This window comes from Convolutriloba macropyga, chromosome 1 (assembly GCF_964194025.1).
Source record: "Convolutriloba macropyga chromosome 1, txConMacr16.3, whole genome shotgun sequence".
Lineage (NCBI taxonomy): Eukaryota > Metazoa > Xenacoelomorpha > Acoela > Convolutidae > Convolutriloba > Convolutriloba macropyga.
Window position 1 is genome coordinate 69,319,694 of NC_134468.1, and position 20,932 is coordinate 69,340,625.

General features: G+C 33.6%; 1 protein-coding gene across 2 annotated transcripts in view; it reads left to right on the plus strand.

Moving 5' to 3' along the window:
- Positions 1 to 20,932, plus strand: part of LOC142341977 (putative phosphoglycerate kinase) — a 55,839-nt gene that overhangs the window by 29,004 nt on the left and 5,903 nt on the right. The window contains exons 3-4 of one of the 2 annotated variants that reach the window (XM_075393186.1): positions 8,398 to 8,528; positions 8,848 to 11,377. The exons of the other annotated variant lie outside the window; for it this stretch is intronic. Coding sequence (XP_075249301.1) covers positions 8,398 to 8,528; positions 8,848 to 11,262 — 2,546 coding nt within the window. The 3' untranslated portion in view covers positions 11,263 to 11,377. Of the gene's footprint in view, positions 1 to 8,397; positions 8,529 to 8,847; positions 11,378 to 20,932 lie in introns of those variants that run through there. 2 annotated transcript variants of the gene reach the window in all.

Here is a 20,932-nt window from a genome sequence, read left to right on the forward strand (position 1 = left end):
AGAGAGTCTGTATAAAAAATCAAAGTCAGAAATAGAAACGGGATAAACCCATAAAGCCCATTTTTAGATGCCCGGTACTTGAACATTGTTCTCAAAAGTTTTGGTTACTATCTATAATGCTTATTGGTATTGATGCTAGACCCTGTAGCCTCTCACTGAGAGACAGGAGTATGTTTCAATTACGAAATGACATCAAAATAAATCGCACTTAAAAATGTTTTTATACAAAAATCAATTTTTGTTGATATTTTCTTTTCTTTCAATCCCAATAGAGTTATGGGAATCAACGGCGGCTATTTTCCGGCAATCTACCGAGTATGTTTTGCTTATAGCTGCGACACTGTAAGCTGAGCGTAGCTATATTGCAGTCCGTCTGAATCCCTCTTTTTTATTTGACTTTTTATCTAGAATGTTTTTGCTTTCGCTTGATTTTTCAAGTTACGTTTTCACGCTTGATTTCTTCCTTTTTGCTTGATCTGAATTGAATTTTCCAGAGGCTATTTTGCTGAGTGGTTAAGATCTGTGACTTTTATCCGGGAGATCCTGGGTTTGAACCTCTATTATCGAAACCTCTATTGTCACAAGTGTCGATATTGTGTCGATATTTTCATATATCATCCTTTAGTACTTTTATTGTCAATTGAATTGAACTATAGCGCTCGTTGGCGTTTTTAGTATGAGCTGAATGAAGATTTTTAGTACAAAGCTGTATTTTCAGAGAATGTGACAAATAATTGTGAAACTTTTTAGAATTGCTTTCCATTTCTTCTAGTTTGTAATCTTTTTAAAAAAAAAAACTAGAGATCTCTAAGTTTACTGCTGCATGTCTAATATTGTTTGAGCCATTATATAGTCTCAATTGTATGAAACAAAGTGTTTCATTTTACTTGTTCTATATGAAAAATTAATGGATTTTCCTAATTTTCGGCACGGTTTCTGGCATTTTTTTTCTTTTATTGGACTTAGATTTTTTATCTGCTGCTTTGATGCGTTTAGCAAGTGGATTATATTCATTTGGAAGGCAAATTGCATGACAACAAATGTTCAGGTCAAATTGTTGAAGAAAACTGAAGAGCAGAAAGGAGAAAGTGGTTTTTTTCTGTTCATGCCTAATTTTTGAGAGATTGTGAGAATCTAGGTGGCGAACAAATTCGTTAAGTGATGGAATATTCTGTGATCACTTTTGGCGTTTTCAGATCTTTTTTTACTCTCACTTTGTCAGCCGAAGAAGCTTTCATTTATAATAACAGATATCTGTATATTGGGAATTTATGCAAATTTTATAGCTTAAGAATAAATTTTGAGCCATTTTTTGTTTTGTATTTTTAGTCGCCGTTTCCAGATCTGTATCTTTCTACATTTTTTAAATTGTATGTGTCAAGTAAGGTGTTTGAATAAGCCAATTGGCGTAATGTTTGTGGATTTAGTGATTGCCGGATTGGGTTAGTCCAAACCATATGGTCGGAGGAATCTGTATTATCTATGTTTATTTGTGTTTGATTATGTGTATCTGTATCTAAGATAGTCCTGTTAAGAGCAACTTGAGTATCAAAACTGTTGTGCGCAATAATGTTCATTGAGCCACGAGGCGACTGAATCATATCGGTTCTAATCTCGTCTGGGCTTCTCTAAGGTGTTAATAACAGTTTAACATCAAACTAACAGGTTGCATGAAATGAGCAATTAGCGCCAATTGGTTTAGCTATTTACAGAGACAGTAGATAGATAAAATAAAAACATAAGTGTTTATAAGTAAAAGTGATAAGTTCTTGGTTACTGATGCAGGACTCTATTGAATCCTGTATCTCAGTATGGATGTTTTTGGTTAAGATTATTATTTTTAGTGGTTTTGTGATTTTTTTGGTATTAGTCTGCTTTGTTTTCGTTGAATAAAACTGATTAAACTGAGCAGTATATTAGCCACTTCTGCCTGTTTTTCAGTGTTGTTTGCCCATTTCTTCTAACTTTGTGCCCATGGTTATCTCATTCATTTGTAAACTTCGAGCAATTTTCTGGGTTTTGTTGTTAAATTGAGTTATTTGATTTTCAGAGAGAGAGAGAGAGAGAGAGAGAGAGAGAGAGAGAGAGAGATACGTCAATTTTCCCTGAAAGAATTTTTTGCCTCGTCTCTCGTTTGCTGTTTTGAGTCTCTCACCCGCGTTTGGTGAGTCAGCTATCGAGTGGCAACATTGTAAAAGTTTCTTTTTAGAACAATTGGGACGCAGTGCTTGTAGAGAATTTCGTGAAAATTATTAGATTTTGAATTTCTTTTTTCATATGTAACGTTCGCGTTGTTTTAGCTAGTATTTGATAGTCGTGGTTTGCACGAAAATTTTGTATATTGCACGGCCTATCTTAGGGCAGCAAATTGAGACTTTTTTTGGAAAATTATATATTTTGCTCTGCTTATGTTATATCAGATTTTGCTCGAGTCTGATAAGGTATCTTTAAGTAAATAGTTTTTTGCCTTTATTGGGTAGTTGGCTTTGGCTGAAGTGAATTTATCTCGAATCAATTCCGGAGTCTTCACGCATTTTTTAAAATCTGTTCTTACTGTTTTCTCGTCTCAACTTTTTCGTCAGTGGGGAAGTCAAATTAGAATGGTAATTTTAGTCATTCTGGCTGTCGTAGTAAAGAGCGAAAAACAAAACGAATAGTTTGAAGGCATTAACTTTTTAAATCTGCTTAATTCTTTTTAATTTTGTTTCAGAACATTTTTCGGATTTTGAAATTTTTTTCACCTGCATCATTTTGAATTGCTTTTAATTGGCTTTGGTGATTCCTTTTGAAATTCATGCACGTGTTCTAATGGTGCTAATTTGCTTTTGTGAGTCCCTCAATAGATTTTAATTGGCTAATGATGTTTATTAATAGCCGCACAGCGATAGCTGGGGCTATTATTGGCCTTCTCTTGGTTTTTCGTCGCTATTTTTGTTACGACCATATGACGTCACAACCACATCAAATCTGCTTTTTGTTCATTCGTTCATGCAATTTCAACTGAATTGCGTGCGTGACGTCATTTTTTGCTCTTAGTGGAGCGAGTTTTTTTGTTCATTTGCGTGATTAAAAGAGATGATCAAATGGGTGTGTGTCACTCTAAAGTAAGGTTTTTTGAGAGCAGCTAATACTGTTGTTTTTGAGACTGCAGATTTACAAAGCTATTGCGGCTGTTTTTTTGGCAAGCTTCCAGCTATGTTGATTTATTTTATTTTCTCTCCCAAACCTCCAAATTTAGCTGACGTCAACGTTGAAGATTTGATGAAATTTTGATTAATTTTTCCTCCAAGTAATTGAATTGTGAAAGAGCTCAGAAATTACTGATGGAACGGCTGGTTTTTAAGTCACACTTAGACGAGACGATGCAAGTGATGACGCAAACATTAGCACCGGATGGTCTCATTTTTTTTGCTTTTCATTTCACCGTGGTGTACAGTGGCCACTATAGAAGTTGAATTTATGATGAACATCATTGATGACAAAATTAAGTGTGGTAACATGAATTCGTTGTTTCTTTGCGATACTGTTATTGTTGGAGGTACGTTAATAGAACCAGTACATATGTCAAAAGGAATTACTTTTTGTGAAAATATTAATGATTAATAGCCGTCCTCATCTTAGCAGCTCTATTATTGTGCTCCTATTATTTCTTACAATCCAAAGTATTTGGATTGTATTGGTGCGCTGTCATTTTACGACTCGAAGAGGAATAATATATTTAATATATTAATATCTTTTTTAATCGGTGACTTCTGTATTAGAGGATGTATTTAGAGGAAGTCAATTGGCGCACGTGCAAAGAAGTGTTTAGGTCAATCTGCTGAACAAAAGTCAAGAGTGGAGAGAAAATTTAGAGTGGTTTTCGTTCATGCATTATTCTGAGAGAGAGAGAGCACGAAAATTAAGTGTGAACAAAATTTTCGCTAAGCGAGCGAATTTTTTTGATCGTTTTTTTTAGTTTTATCTTATTTTTTATTAGATAATGGTGTTTGTCTCAACTAACTTAACTGGTATTAATGTGTTTGGAGGCCTTTTTGATCCTCTGAAAAGATATTTTACTATTTTACTTAAGGCGCAATTTTAAGCTATTTTCGCCATTTTTCCCTGATGGATGCTTTTTTTTAGTTCTTAAGAAAAAATTAGTGCTTTTTACATTTGCTATAGTCTTAGTAATGATTGGTTACATTGGGTTTATCCCAAGACAGTAGTGCCTATTCAACGAATTCAGTTGAATATATATTGTTGTTATGGCTTTGATCTTGTATTTCAGGAGAAACATGAGTGTGTTTTGTCTTTTCATGAATTTCGTCGCCCAATATTTCTACAACAATCGGTTGATTTAATGTTTTGCGTCGAATAGTTTTCATGCTGAAAGAATATTTGTTTCCAAACAGTTTCAGTGAATTGCTTTCCATATATTTTGTTTAATTGCTCTCAAAATTTTGTAGCAATTATATGTCTTATGGTCTTTTTTATGCGATTTTTTTTCAACTGACTGATTTTTCGTCTGACGCGTTTAACTTTTCGTCCTCAAAAACGGGATAAAACCCAGAGTGCTTTCAATGGCTGAGCAACTGTTTTAGAGCCTCACACGTTACCAGTCTATAAGTATGCGATTTTTGAATCTGTGTTGAGGAGACGATTTCATGGTGTGAAAGGCAGTTCTTAATCTTCTTTAAAATTGACCCCTAGACTTCGCTCCACTCACTGTAAAACCAAAACTCCCCCGTCCACCCTCATCCAGAAGTTGGTAGGAGCCCTCTCTTGACATCATTTCTTACTCTGTTGCTATGAGTTTTTAGCTCAATGGTGAGACCATTTTTGGACATGTATGATTCACGTCTCTTAAGAAAATTAGTTCTGCAATCCTACTTAATCTCAATTGAGAATGCAAAGTGATTTTCTTAAGAGGTCATCCAAACGAGATAGTAAGGCTATTTCGATTGAAAGGCTTTATCTTTTTTTGGCGTGAAAGTTAGAAGTGTTTGCAAAAAGAAAATGTTTGCAAAACTTTTTTGCAAACTTTTTCAATGTTTCGAATCTTTGAACTCTGTTTTTATCTCTGTTTTGAACTCCAATGCTAAATTTTGAAATGTATTCGTTTTTCTACTTACTTTTTTTTAATTTGTTAAAATCAAGAACTAGTTTTTGATTTGGTTTTTACTTTTTGTCAATAATCTCATTCTAGCATGTATCATTCTAGCATCCTCTTAACATCTATAGTTTTATTCGCTTTACATTTTTCAGTTGTTAAAAATTTTGGCCTTTTTCTTAGATTCTTCGTTTTTTGTTTGGTTTACAATTGATTATTTCATTTATGATGCAGCTCTGAGAGTTTGCTGCAATTCCGTTGAAAACGTTTTATCTGATTATTACTTTCTGTGAGTCTTCTTCAGTCATCAGTTTTTTTGTGTTTTGTGTTTTTTTTGTTGATTAGTTTGGTTTTTGCATTAGTTTGAACTCAATTTTCCATGATGTCTTCAACATGAGAAGTATGTTTGATATTTTAAATTGCAGTGACTCCAAAACAGAATGTTCAGCGATTTTTAGTCCTATACTTTAGTTTTCGTTTTCTGATGAAAAATTAGTTTATTCTGAAGTTTAGTTTATAGGATTATTATCTGCCTTATGCTTTCACGGTTTATCTTTTGGGTCGCACAGCTGATTGCGGAGTTCCGTCTTTATAAGAGTAGTATCATGATTTATTACTTGACAATTTTTAGCCCTGTCAGTTTTTTTAGCCTAACAGTAGTTGACCATCCTATTTGGCCACTTTTATCTCTGTTTAGGTCATTGACCACTTTTGTGTCTTCGACCACTGTTTTTTTTAAAATCTGTTCCATTTTTTTGTATTCTTACTGATTGATGCCGTAATTTTTTCTAACTTTCTCCAATGATGTCAATGCTGTAATCTTTCCGACGCTTTGATTTCTTCCGGCTATATTTTTTTTGACCGACGCTCATTTTTATTTTGAATGTTCATTGATTTTATTGCTAAAGACAAAAAATATTCTAGGCTATTTCTATTTTTTTGTCAAAAATTCTGGCTAAATGTTTCAAAATTCAGAGTTCTTCATCAAAAACAGCACGAAATAAGTTTCTTTAGTCCACTTTGATTAAATTTGCAGGAAGTACACACCCAAACACCACCAACACATTCTTTGTAGACTCAAAAGGGGGCCATTTCTACTTCAACTTAGGTTGGGAGTGCTCCGTAATTAAAACTTTGCCGTTTTTTGCTAACTTTACTCGTTGATTATCAAAAACTCAGCATTTATTTTTGATTTTTTAACTAACAAAATATCTATATCTATAACACTCAAAAAACTAAGTGTTCTTAATTGACGAACACCATTAGCAGGGCTAGTTTTGGACCAATCGTGGACTGTTAGAATCCAAACGTAATTCGGATTGTAATCAGTCGGTCTTTTTATTAAAAAAATGCGATCTTTTTTATGATTGAATAAAATTTCAAATCGAAGCTCACTATTGATAGGTCCATTTGATTTCCTAATTAGCTCCAAATTAGTTTGTCTACTTTATTACTTGACAGCTTATGGTCGTTTTGACTTTTAAAAAATTTGGTTTTTAAATAAATAATGGATTATTGAACTTTGCCTCCATTTTTCACTTAATTTGGTCAACTTGTAGATTAGTGTCAGCAACGAAAGAATGTTTCCTGTTTCTACTGAATTCAAATCCGATCATTATTGCGGTTTTACGCTTTAAGTTATTGTTTTCTTGCTTTGATACTACTAGATTTAAAATTTTATTTTATTTTTAGGTATTTGCCCATTTTTCACATTTTCTAAATCTGTCGCATTATCACGCTATTGACCGTTCATATATCACATTAGTGGTGTTCAAAATAAAGCACATTTGACAATATTGTGATACTTGAAGATGTAGATTATGGTTTTAACGGCTTCGACTCTACTTTCTTGAAGAATTTCAAAGAATTTTTTATCTTTTTACTTTGTCTTTTAGTCGTACAATAACAGGGCTATGGTTATTTTCCTGTACAATAACACGGTTTCATTGGTATTCATGGAAGAATAGATGAGCAGATATTTGGATATTAGTAGATAACTGGTGGCTTTCATGACTCTGAAAACAATTGCTTTCCAAAAACAAAACACTATTTAACTTCACAATTTTGTTCATTTTTTTTTCTGTTTGGTAACTAGTCTCGTTAATTACAGCCCAAATATGACGTTTTTGTTGTGAAGGGAAGGTGTCAAAAGGGATTGGTGTCACAAAATCTAAGGTTTTTTAAGAATTCGTTATGGCTTTACTGGCTTCGACACGGGTTTTCCACAAAAAAAGTAAATTAAATTTTGATCCAAGTCGTTTTTGACGTTTTTTTTGTAGATGTAAGACATATTCTAGATAATTGCAGGTTTCACATTGAAGAGTAAACTAACCTATTTAATTATTTCATTTGGTAATAAATGGCTTTGATCTCTTTGGAAACAATTTTTTTCGAAAAAAACTAGTATTACTTAATTTTGCCTTTTTCTTTTTGTCTACTTGTTACCTAGTTTCATTAATTAGAGGTCAAATAATACTTTATCGGTGTTCACTGAGGCTGCAATCAAACATATTTTGAGGGCCAAAACATGGCTTTACGGCTTCGAAAGCGTTTTCAGGCAAGTTTTAACTGATTTTTTGTTTGTTCTCTATTTGTTGTTATTTTAAAACCGCATTAAAAATTGATTACCGACAGTTCTTAATTCCCGCATGGAGAAGCATTGGAAATTTTAAACCTATGGGACCTTTTACTTGATTTCCATTTGTTTTCATTAATTTGAAATTAATTGTTTTTTTTAAAAAAAATGAGCTAGTTTTTCAACTTGTTTTCAACTCTTTTAACAGCTTTTTTTCTTTGTTGTCTAATTTTTACCGAGCCTTATTATTGACTGGTCCCATATCTTTTGCAAGTTATTTTGTTTAGTTTCAGTTTCATCTGACACTATTTTGACTTTGATAGCAAGTTTTGTTTTTAAAACGGACATAAAGTTTTTGATGTAATTAATGTTTGTTGTTGTGTTGTTGTTGTTTAATTTTGCTTTTGGTCTTGAACCCGCTTTCTTAATATTGGCATATCTCATCAATCTAATGCATCATTTGTTTTATTCCACAGAGTTATTTGCTTTGGAGGCTATCTTTTCGTTCATATACAAATCTTTTCTGAAAATTAATTGAATTTTTGGGTTATTCTATCTGTTCCTCATTTGGTAGAGAATTATGCTAAAAATGTGGATGAGCGGGGTCGGAACCTTATGTGCTATCGCACATTGCCGAGCCTCCTTGTTGGGGATTTAATTTTCACCTGATTTTACTGTTTTTCACTTTCATTTTCTATTTTTCCCTTTTCACAGCAGTAGCCTTTAACAGGTGTAAAACGTGGAATGATGGGCGAGGATGCTAAGCAAGTGTGTCCTGAAATGGAGACAGTTTTTGTGAAAGAGTCCAGAGGCAAGGCAGACTTGACTAAATACCGCCAAGCGAGTGCTCAAGTCTTCCAGGTACCTAAATTGTGTAGAAATAATGAATCTAAACTGGGTGTGTTTTTATTGTACGCTTTTGAACCCGCATCTCAGAGACAAGAACGCGATAAATGATTTCTTGAAAATATCTGAAATGCATAACTTTGTAAGCCTGAATTTCTTCACATCCTGCGAGAAGTGTAGGCTTTTTAGTTGAGTATGTTGCTATTTGCCTCAATGTTTACTATTTTATCTTAATTATTTTAATGCTGAAATGATTTTTCTTAATCTATTGTGTTGCTCAGTAACCAAAGCTCTTAACATAATGCCAAATTTTCATTGTCAACTTCATGTTTAGGTATTGACGGCAATGTGTCAAAACGTCGAACGTGCATCAATTGATGAAGCGTTTCTCGATTTAACTTCACTTGTTGATAAGCGAATATCAGAATTGACGAAAAATGATAACGATAACTTTGTGTTCAAGCCAGTAAACCAAGAGTTGCTCCCAAATACTTGTGTTATATTTCCTATGTCTGAGACACGAGACCAATACAATACTGGGTTGATTATTGAATCAGAATGTCTTGAAACAAACAAAGGTTCTTTGGTGGATGATTATGATCTTGAGCCGGTCTCAAATCCAGACCCAGAATCAGACCGCCAGAAAAATCTTATGCCGTTTTTAAATTATGTAAATCAGTATTCTTCTACGGCTAATGCAGAATTCAGATTGGCTCTAGGAGCTCAAATTGTGGAAGATATTCGACGGGCTGTTTATGAGAAAACCGAGTTTAGATGCTCAGCAGGTATTGCGCATAACAAAATACTGGCGAAATTGGCTTGTGGAATAAATAAACCAAATAAGCAAACTATTTTGCCACACATTTCGATTGAATTATATTTCCAATCGTTACCTGTTCACAAGTTGAGGTATTTGGGTGGAAAGTTGGGTGATATTGTTCAGGAAGAATTGGGCTGTGTTCACGTGGGTGATTTGCTGAAATATTCAGAGTCAGTTTTAAGTACTAAATTCGGTGAGAGAAACGGTTTATTTCTCTACAATATTTGCCGTGGAATCAATTTCGAACCAGTTAAACCACGAACAACAGTTAAGTCCATTGGGTGCTCCAAAAATTTCTTGGGAAAAGAATCGATCTGGACTTCGAAGGAAGTGAATCATTGGACAATGCAGCTTTGCCTGGAATTGGAAGAACGTCTTAATGAAGATATGGACTTAAATCAGCGAGTTTTCAAACTTGTGTCTGTGAATTATTCGGTCAAAGGTCGAGGTCAGATAAGCAAAAGATGCCCAATCATAAATTATGATGTCAATAATATGCAAGCTGAGATTATGAAAGTTATCCTTACGTCTCTTCCGTTCAAATTAGAGCGAAGCTTTGATCGGTTTCCGGACCCTATCATACACCTGGGAACGTACGCTTCAAAAGCTGAAAGTGCTTCGAAGTCAAATATGAGCATCACGAATTTCTTCAATGTGACAACTGAAAAAACTCAAATAATATTTTCTAAGCCTTCTAGAAAGGACAACGAGAAAGAAACGGGGGCTAAAGTAAAGAAACCAAGAAAATCTGCATTGGATATTTTTCTGGACAGCAAAAGGATTCGAAAACTGCAGCCAGTTATGGATAGAGAGCGAAATTTGTCCGAAGACGTGGAACAAAGTGAATCGAGTCAAACTAAAATGGGCGCTTTGTCGGTTTTTGGAGACATTAATTTGTGTAATAGTGCAATTGGTAATAATGACAATAGCAACAGCGAATCGTTAATAGCCGACTCTGATTTAGACAATGAAGTTAATGAAGATTCATTTTCGGAGCCTGAAGTTTTGGTTCCAGAGTCGCCTCCAGAACTCATCCGATCTTGTTCACATCCAGGTGACGAGAGATTATCGAATAGGACAATAGGCCCTGGTTATTCTCCTAGCAAATCTTTAGATCGCTATTTAGTTTCGGAAGATATTGATTTGCTTTCTGGCACCCCTATTGTTAGCAGTGCCAGTAAGTTGTTCGAAGATTTTGACGTTAAAGGAGGCAGTCGAAAGGCAAACTCCAAAACGGTATCAAAAGCGCCCAATGATAGTTCAACTTGTTCGAATTGTAATTGTGCCCAAAACGCCGAAAATGATTCTGGACAGAAGTCTAAAACATTATCTTCTATTTTGTTTGATTCAGAGTCCTCTTGCGATTCTGTTATTCATGTAAAGTCACCCCCTGTTGAAAGATCGCTCAGTGCAAAACTAAGTCTTTCAGAGCCGAAAGCGAAAACATCAAATGAAGTAGAAAGCAATAAGAAAGGCAGTTCATCACAGCCGAAAACGCCTAAATTGACTTCCCACAATAAACGGAAGCGGCCAAACCAATCGAAAAGTGAACAAAAAGCTTCTCGCAGTTTTAAGCAAGCTCCGTTGGTTTTCGGCAATCAAAGTGAGAATACAACCAAAAGATTAAAAGTGACTCAACAAAACAACAGATCTTCAAATGTATTGAATAAAAGTAAATCGAAGTCTTCTGTGTCTGAAATAATTCCGGAAAGTTCAACTCAGCAAAATCATGTTCCCATTGAAAGCATGTTTGCCAAGATTGCCACAAAGAGGGCTATTCCAGACGAAATTTTTGAAGTTGTTGAATCAAATTGCGACCTGATGAAGTGTTCGCTGTGTGAGGAGAACATTTCAATGTTCGAACTCACCACTCACCGAGATTTTCATGTGGCAGAGAATTTGCAGCGACAATTCCAACGGCGCACTTAGTGTTATTTTTGTGTTTAATGAAAACTGTTTGCTACTTAGCAAAGTGAATGCTCGTTTGTGTTAGAACCTTTGTTTTTTTTCAAAGATTAGAATGAATAGATTTTTTGCAATGTCATTTTTTTTTCATTGTTCAGTGTAGATTTTGTTCAGTTTTGAGTGCTCTGAATTTAAATGTGGGTCAGAAGAAAAATTCAACCGGATTGGCTTTCTTATCGCTTGCTTTGTCAGGTACCAGTTCGTTGCATCGTTATAATTTTGAAATCTGTTTGTTTGGTAGCTGGCTAGTTCGGGTACCTTGTAAACGAATCTAGTTTTAAAAGAAAGCAGATGTTTGTTGTTTGGTTAGCCAATTTCAATCAACTCAGAGCCGTTTTAATGAAATTTTGTCGAATTAATATATTGAGACCTCTTGAGGTAATCGTTTGCTTATCGATTACTGGTAACTAATAGATATGTTTGTATAATACTTGTTTTAACTTTTTTTCAACCAATTCATCATTTCAACCAATTTTGTGACAGCCGCTTTTTCTGTTAAGAAGTTAATCTGCTTAGGAAAAAAAACATTTTATTTTGAAAAGGTGCTTTCTGACTGAGATAATTGTTAAAATATTATGAACCTGTGCAATTTAAATAAGCCTATTTTTAAAATTATCTGAGAGTTTTCTGCGGTTTAGCGCGGATGCCAGATGGATCGGATTTGCATTGCTGTTTTTCAAATTTACACTCTGTTTTGTTTGTAAATTATGAAATACCTTTGACAGACAATAGGGTAGATGTAAGACAGGGCGTCAAAATCGCGCAAATAAATATTGAATCTTTCCTTGATAATAATTTTCTCATCAATAATTAATACAGAACTTTGGATATTTTTCGATGAGAGTAGGCTCGGTAATGTGCGTTTGCACATAAAGTTCCGACGCCGCTCATCCACATTTTTGGCATAAATGTCTACCAAATGAGGAACAGTATTTTTCAAAAAGAAATGTGTATGAACAAAAAGATCGCCTATAACGCAAAAAACTCAGTGGAGTAAAAAAAAGTTCATTAAAAATGTTTTAAGAAAGCAAGTCGAGACGAGCAGAAAAATCAAACAAGAACAACAAAAATTAATTACATTCAAAACTTCTACGATTAGAAAAAAAAAACTTAACAAGTCAAATAGCGTCAGCTAAAACTGAAACTAAACAAAATAACTTGTACTTCACATTAAAAACAAAGTAATGAAAACCATAAAATAGCAATTGAAAACATCCAACATGTTTATGGTCACATACGCCTCTGTAGGAGGGCATTAAGACCTGTTATTCAATTTTTATGCGGTTACAAAAAGATTAACTAATAGAGACAAACAAATATTCAATTAAAGCTCGAAAGAAATCGCTCGAAGCCCTAAATCCAGATTGGATTTTGCCCCACAAAATACGTTCAATTGAGCCTTCCTCGAACGCCAATAACGTGGAATGCGACATCTCAATAATGAGAATTGGAGACAAGTGGTCAAAAATGAGAGAAACAGCAAAATTAAGTAATACTATTGGCTTTTTCGAAAACAATCATTTTTGAAGTCATGAAAGCCATTAGCTACAAAAAGATGTAATGAAACAGGTTCGTTTGTTCGTCCAAAGGAAGCCTTTGACACCTGTAGTTATTTTGAATGTGTCATACGTCTACAAAAAGAACGTCAAATATAGACAAAAATCTAGAATTAGATTACTTTTGCAAAAAACCCGTGTCGAAGCCAGTTATTCTATAACGAATTCTCGAAACATTGGATTTTGTATACATGAACCTTCCCTCGAGGACAATAATGCCACATTTGACCTGTAATTAAAAAGACTAGTTAAAAAATTGACGAAAAAGAACAAATGCGAAGTTAAAATCTTTTTTATTAGCCGCACAACGATAGCTGAGGCTATTATTGGCCTTCTCTTGTTTTTTTAGTTCGTCGTCGCGATTTTTGTTTCGACCATATGACGTCACAACCACTTCAAATCTGCTTTTTGTTGATGCGTTCATTTTCACGCATTATCAACTGAAGTGCTTGCTTGACGTCATTTTTCGCTCTTATTAGTGCGGTAATGTGCGTGAACAAAAACATCGCCTATAACGCAAATAACTCAGTGGAGTTAAAAAAAGTTCATTAAAAACTTTTTAAGAAAGCAAGTCGAGACGAGCAGAAAAATCAAACAAGAACAACAAAAATTAATTACATTCAAAACTTCTACCATTAGAAAAAAACTTAACAAGTCAAATAGCGTCAGCTAAAACTGAAACTAAATAAAATAACTTGTACTTCACATTAAAAACAAAGTAATAAAAACCATAAAATAGCAATTGAAAACATCCAACATGTTTATGGTCACATACGCCTCTGTAGGAGGGCATTAAGACCTGTTATTCAATTTTTATGCGGTTACAAAAAGATTAACTAATAGAGACAAACAAATATTCAATTAAAGCGCGAAAGAAATCGCTCTCGAAGCCCTAAATCCAGATTGGATTTTGCCCCACAAAATACGTTCAATTGAGCCTTCCTCGAACGCCAATAACGTGGAATGCGACATCTCAATAATGAGAATTGGAAACAAGTGGTCAAAAATGAGAGAAAAACAGCAAAATTAAGTAATACTATTGGATTTTTCGAAAACAATCATTTTTGAAGTCATGAAAGCCATTAGCTACAAAAAGATGTAATGAAACAGGTTCGTTTTTTCGTCCAAAGGAAGCCTTTGACACCTGTAGTTATTTTGAATGTGTCATACGTCTACAAAAAGAACGTCAAATATAGACAAAAATCTAGAATTAGATTACTTTTGCAAAAAACCCGTGTCGAAGCCAGTTATTCTATAACGAATTCTCGAAACATTAGATTTTGTATACATGAACCTTCCCTCGAGGACAATAATGCCACATTTGACCTGTAATTAAAAAGACTAGTTAAAAAATTGACGAAAAAGAACAAATGCGAAGTTAAAATCCTCTTTATTAGCCGCACAACGATAGCTGAGGCTATTTTTGGCCTTCTCTTGGTTTTTTTAGTTCGCCGTCGGGATTTTTGTTTCGACCATATGACGTCACAACCACTTCAAATCTGCTTTTTGTTGATGCGTTCACGCATTTTCAACTGAAGTGCGTGCGTGACGTCATTTTTCGCTCTTAGCAGAGCCAGTTTTTTACAATCCAAGAATTGGATTGTATTGGTGCTCTCTCTTTTTTATTTTTGTAAGATGTTTTCACACCTTTTTTCTATGACTTTGAGTTTTCAAAACGGGATAAACCGGTAAAGCTCAACTGGTATCAAGTTTCATTATATTTTTTTGTATTTTTTCGAATTCTTTGTTGAACCAGTTTGAAATAGAGGTTTGTCAATGTTGATAAATGGCTTTTTCATGAAATAATTACTCTTTGTGACCATTTAAAGAGCTATATCTTCTGGTACTCGAAACATAAACACTCAAATTTATACAAGTTTTTAAAATTTTTTTTAAGTTTTTTGAAGTTTTTTTTGTCATTATTTGAGTTTTGCAGCCCTAGTTGTCAAGCAACCACCTCCAGGGTTTGATATAAGTTACTGCATAATTCCGAGTTGTGAAAGAATGTTTTTCAACATTTTAACATCACTTTTTTTGCAACTCTGATAAAGTTTGCATTCTTTTTTCATCTTTAACAAAATTCATTGTTATTTAATTTTTCCGATCCCCAGGAGCCAGAAAAATAGGGTACTAAAAATTTCTTTTGGCCATCATCAAGTGGTTTTCATGATTTTAATATAACAAGTTTTGGCAATAATTTGATAAAATTTGCAATTTCAAGTTTTTGTTTGAAATTTTTTTTGTCATTTTTTAGTTTTTACCAACCTCAAGGGCAAACGAACCTCATCCAGCGTTTGATAATAGGTTATTGCTTTTTTTCTAGTGGCAATGATACAGGTTTTCATTTTTTGATATCATAAATTCTAGCAGTTTTGTTTTAATAAAACTTGAAATTTTTTACCAGCTAGTTTTCCACACCATCGGCCCAGGAATCTCCTCTACGGTTTTTGATAAAGTTTGAACCTTTTTCAATATCTTTTAAAATTATTATCATGTTCCAATTTTATATATCTTTATGAGCCACTGACACTCTTTGAGGTTAGAGATAGAGATACTGGATAGTCTCTGGAGGCAATGAAATGGTACTGATGTTGTTAGCATCACCAGTTTTAGCAGGATTTTAATAAAATTTGTCATTGTTTAATTTTTGATGTTTTTTGTTGTTTTCTGAGTTCAACAATCTGAACCTACCATTGGAATTTTTTTAGGTCTGGCAGATAGGTCACATGGCGGAACTCCACAGACCAAAACATCGTTTTGAACTTTCTATCCTCAAAATTTAGAAACTTTCTTTAAATTTTGCTTTTGTCATTTCTTTTGGAGCATTTGTCATATTTCCCGAATTTATATTACTTTAGTGAATAATAAATCTCTTTCATGTCTTGTGCCTGAGTTCGTGAGTATTTTGAATTGAATCATTTTTGGTCTTCAGGGTAAAAACTTCAAGATTTTTAGCAATCAATATTTTGTTTAGTTTGTTTGCTTAATTTTGTTTCTCAACTTTTGATATTGTCTTTTTAGCTGGGATTTTTTAATTGATCTGCTGGTCAGGTGCATTAGTTATCAGTTTTCATTCAATTCTTTCGTTTGTATTTCAGGACTTCTCCTATGTTTTTTATTTTGTCTTTGAGATTTTTGTTACGACCATATGATGTCACAACCAGTTCAAATCTGCTTTTCGTTCATTCGATCATGCAATTTCAACTGAAGTGCGTGCAGGACGTTTTTTTTAGCTCTCAGTGGAGCGAGGTTTTTTTTTCATTTGCGTGATTAAATTTTTGGTCACACTTGACTTACCTCACTCACAAAAATGAAGTGTTCGCTGTGTGAGGAGAATGTTTGAATGTTCGAAATCACCACTCACGGAGATTTTCACGTGGCAGAGAATTTGCAGCGACAATTCCAACGGCGCACCTAGTGGTATTTTTTATTTATAATAACTGTTTGCTACTTAGCAAAGTGAGTGCTCGTTTGGGTTAGAAAGTTTGTTTTTTTTTCAAAGATTAGAATGAATAGATTTTTTGCAATCTCATTTTTTTATTGTTCAGTGTAGATTTTGTTCAGTTTTGTGTGCTCTGAATTTAAATGTGGGGCAGAAAAAAAATTCGCCCGGATTGGCTTTCTTATAGCTTACTTTGTCAGGTACCAGTTCGTTGAATCGTAATAATTTTGAAATCTGTTTGTTTGGTAGCTGGCTAGTTTGGGTACCTTGCAAAAGAATCTAGTATTAAAAGAAAGCAGATGTTTGTTGTTTGGTTAACCAATTTCAATCAACTCAGATTTGTTTTAATGAAATTTTGTCGAATTAAAATATTGAGACCTCTTGAGGTAATCGTTTGCTTATCGATTACCGGTAACTAATAGATATGTTTGTATACTGCTTGTTTTAACTTTTTTCAAACAATTCATCATTTCAACCAATTTTGTGACAGCATCTTTTTCTGTTAGGAAGTTAATCTGCTTAGGAAAAAAACCATTTTATTTTGAAAAAGTGCTTACTGACTGAGATAATTGTTTAAGTTTTATGAACTTGTGCAGTTTAGATAAGCCCATTTTTAAAACTATCTAAGAGTTTTCTGCGTTTTGCGCGGATGCCAGATGGATCGGATTTGAATGGCTGTTTTTCAAATTTACACTCTGTTTTTTTTGTAAATTATGAAATCCCTTTGACAGACAATAGGGTAGATGTAAGACAGGGCGTCAAATTTGTGCATATCAATATTGAATCTTTCCTTGATAATCATTTTCTCAGCAACAATTAATACAGGAATTTGGATTTTTTTCAATGAGATCAGGCACGGTAATGTGCGTGACCAAAAACATCGCCTATAACGCAAATAACTCAGTGGAGTAAAAAAAAGTTCATTAAAAATTTTTTAAGAAAGCAAGTCGAGACGAGCAGAAAAATCAAACAAGAACAACAAAAATTAATTACATTCAAAACTTCTACCATTAGAAAAAAAACTTAACAAGTCAAATAGCGTCAGCTAAAACTGAAACTATACAAAATAACTTGTACTTCACATTAAAAACAAAGTAATGAAAACCATAAAATAGCAATTGAAAACATCCAACATGTTTATGGTCACATACGCCTCTGTAGGAGGGCATTAAGACCTGTTATTCAATTTTTATGCGGTTACAAAAAGATTAACTGATAGAGACAAACAAATATTCATTTAAAGCTCGAAAGAAATCGCTCTCGAAGCCCTAAATCCAGATTGGATTTTGCCCCACAAAATACGTTCAATTGAGCCTTCCTCGAACGCCAATAACGTGGAATGCGACATCTCAATAATGAGAATTGGAAACAAGTGGTCAAAAATGAGAGAAAAACAGCAAAATTAAGTAATACTATTGTTTTTTTCGAAAACAATCATTTTTGAAGTCATGAAAGCCATTAGCTACAAAAAGATGTAATGAAACAGGTTCGTTTGTTCGTCCAAAGGAAGCCTTTGACACCTGTAGTTATTTTGAATCTGTCATAAGTCTACAAAAAGAACGTCAAATATAGACAAAAATCTAGAATTTTGTGACAGCATCTTTTTCTGTTAGGAAGTTAATCTGCTTAGGAAAAAAACCATTTTATTTTGAAAAAGTGCTTACTGACTGAGATAAATGTTTAAGTTTTATGAACTTGTGCAGTTTAGATAAGCCCATTTTTAAAACTATCTAAGAGTTTTCTGCGTTTAGCGCGGATGCCAGATGGATCGGATTTGAATGGCTGTTTTTCAAATTTACACTGTTTTTTTTGTAAATTATGAAATCCCTTTGACAGACAATAGGGTAGATGTAAGACAGGGCGTCAAATTTGTGCATATCAATATTGAATCTTTCCTTGATAATCATTTTCTCATCAACAATTAATACAGGAATTTGGAATTTTTTTCAATGAGATCAGGCACGGTAATGTGCGTGAACAAAAACATCGCCTATAACGCAAATAACTCAGTGGAGTAAAAAAAAAGTTCATTAAAAATTTTTTAAGAAAGCAAGTCGAGACGAGCAGAAAAATCAAACAAGAACAACAAAAATTAATTACATTCAAAACTTCTACCATTAGAAAAAAAAACTTAACAAGTCAAATAGCGTCAGCTAAAACTGAAACTAAACAAAATAACTTGTACTTCACATTAAAAACAAAGTAATGAAAACCATAAAATAGCAATTGAAAACATCCAACATGTTTATGGTCCCATACGCCTCTGTAGGAGGGCATTAAGACCTGTTATTCAATTTTTATGCGGTTACAAAAAGATTAACTAATAGAGACAAACAAATATTCAATTAAAGCTCGAAAGAAATCGCTCGAAGCCCTAAATCCAGATTGGATTTTGCCCCACAAAATACGTTCAATTGAGCCTTCCTCGAACGCCAATAACGTGGAATGCGACATCTCAATAATGAGAATTGGAAACAAGTGGTCAAAAATGAGAGAAAAACAGCAAAATTAAGTAATACTATTGGAGTTTTCGAAAACAATCATTTTTGAAGTCATGAAAGCCATTAGCTACAAAAAGATGTAATTAAACAGGTCGTTTGTTCGTCCAAAGGAAGCATTTGACACCTGTATTTATTTTGAATAAGTCCTACTTCTACAAAAAAAACGTCAAATATAGACAAAAATCAAAAATTAACTTACTTTTGCTCAAAAAAACCCGTGTCGAAGCCAGTTATTCTATAACAAATTCTCGAAACATTAGATTTTGTATACATGAACCTTCCCTCGAGGACAATAATGCCACATTTGACCTGTAATTAAAAAGACTAGTTAAAAAATTGACGGAAAAACAACAAAAATGCGAAGTTAAAATCTTTTTTAATAGCCGCACAGCAATAGCTGGGGCTATTATTGGCCTTTTCTTGTTTTTTTAGTTCGTCGTCGCGATTTTTGTTTCGACCATATGACGTCACAACCACTTCAAATCTGCTTTTTGTTGATGCGTTCATTTTCACGCATTATCAACTGAAGTGCTTGCTTGACGTCATTTTTCGCTCTTATTAGAGCCAGTTTTTTTGCAATCCAAGAATTGGATTGTATTGCTGCTCTGTCTTTTTTGTTATTTTTGTAAGATGTTTTCACACCTTTTTTTCTATGACTTTGAGTTTTCAAAACGGGATAAACCGGTAAAGCTCAACGGGCATCAAGTTTCATTAAAGGTACTTAGCCGTATTTAGTAGTCCTTCAAGTGCTTAGAGTGGTGAAGCAACTGGGAAGGCCGTATTTCAAGGTTAAAATTTCATTTTTAGGAGTTTTTGAGCCCAAAATGTTGCAATTTTTCACGGTTTTTTTTGCATTTTTTCGAATTCTTTGTTGGACCAGTCTGAAATAGAGGTTTGTAAAAGGAGATAAATGTCTTTTTCAAGAAATAATTTCTCTTTGTGACCATTTTAAGAGCTATATCTTCTGGTACTCGAAACATAAACACACAAATTTATACAAGTTTTTAAAAAATTTTTCAAGTTTTTTGAATTTTTTTGTCATTATTTGAGTTTTGCAGCCCTAGCTGTCAAGCAACCACCTCCAGGGTTTTGATATAAGTTACTGCATTGTTCCTAGTTGTAAGAGAATGTTTTTCAGCATTTTAGCATTACAATTTTTGCAATTCGTTGATAAAGTTTGCATTCTTTTTTCAACTTTTTCAAAATTTATTATTATTATCTAAGTTTTCCGAGCCCCAGGAGACAGGAAATCTTCTATACAGGTTGATAATAGGGTACTAATAATTTTTGTTGACCATCATGGAGTATTTTTGCGATTTTAGTATCACAAGTTTTAGCAATAATTTGATAAAATTTGCAATTTTTTTCAAGTTTTTGTTTGAAATTTTTTTGTCATTTTTTAGATTTCTCCAACCTCAAGGGCAAACAGACCTCATCCAGCGTTTGATAATAGGTTATTGCATTTTTTAGTAGCATTGACACGGTTTTTGTTTTTTTTATATTACGAATTGTAGCAGTTTTGTTTTAACCAGCGAGTTCTCCACACCATCGGCCCAGGAATCTCCTCTACGGTTTTTGATAAAATTTGAACTTTTTTCAATATTTTTTAAAATTATTATCATGTTCCAATTTTATATATCTTTATGAGCCACTGACACTCTTTGAGGTTAGAGATAGAGATACTGGATAGTCTCTGGAGGCAATGAAATGGTACTGATGTTGTTAGCATCACCAGTTTTAGCAGGATTTTAATAAAATTTGTCATTGTTTAATTTTTTGATGTTTTTTGTTGTTTTCTGAGTTCAACAATCTGAACCTACCATTGGAATTTTTTTAGGTCTTGCAGATAGGTCACATGGCGGCACTCCACAGACCAAAACATCGTTTTGAACTTTCTATCCTCAAAATTTAGAAACTTTCTTTAAATTTTGCTTTTGTCATTTCTTTTGGAGCATTTGTCACATTTCCCGAATTTAAATTACTTTAGTGAATAATAAATCTTTCATGTCTTGTGCCTGAGTTCGTGAGTATTTTGAATTGAATCATTTTTGGTCTTCAGGGTAAAAACTTCAAGATTTTTAGCAATCAATATTTTGTTTAGTTTGTTTGCTTAATTTTGTTTCTCAACTTTTGAT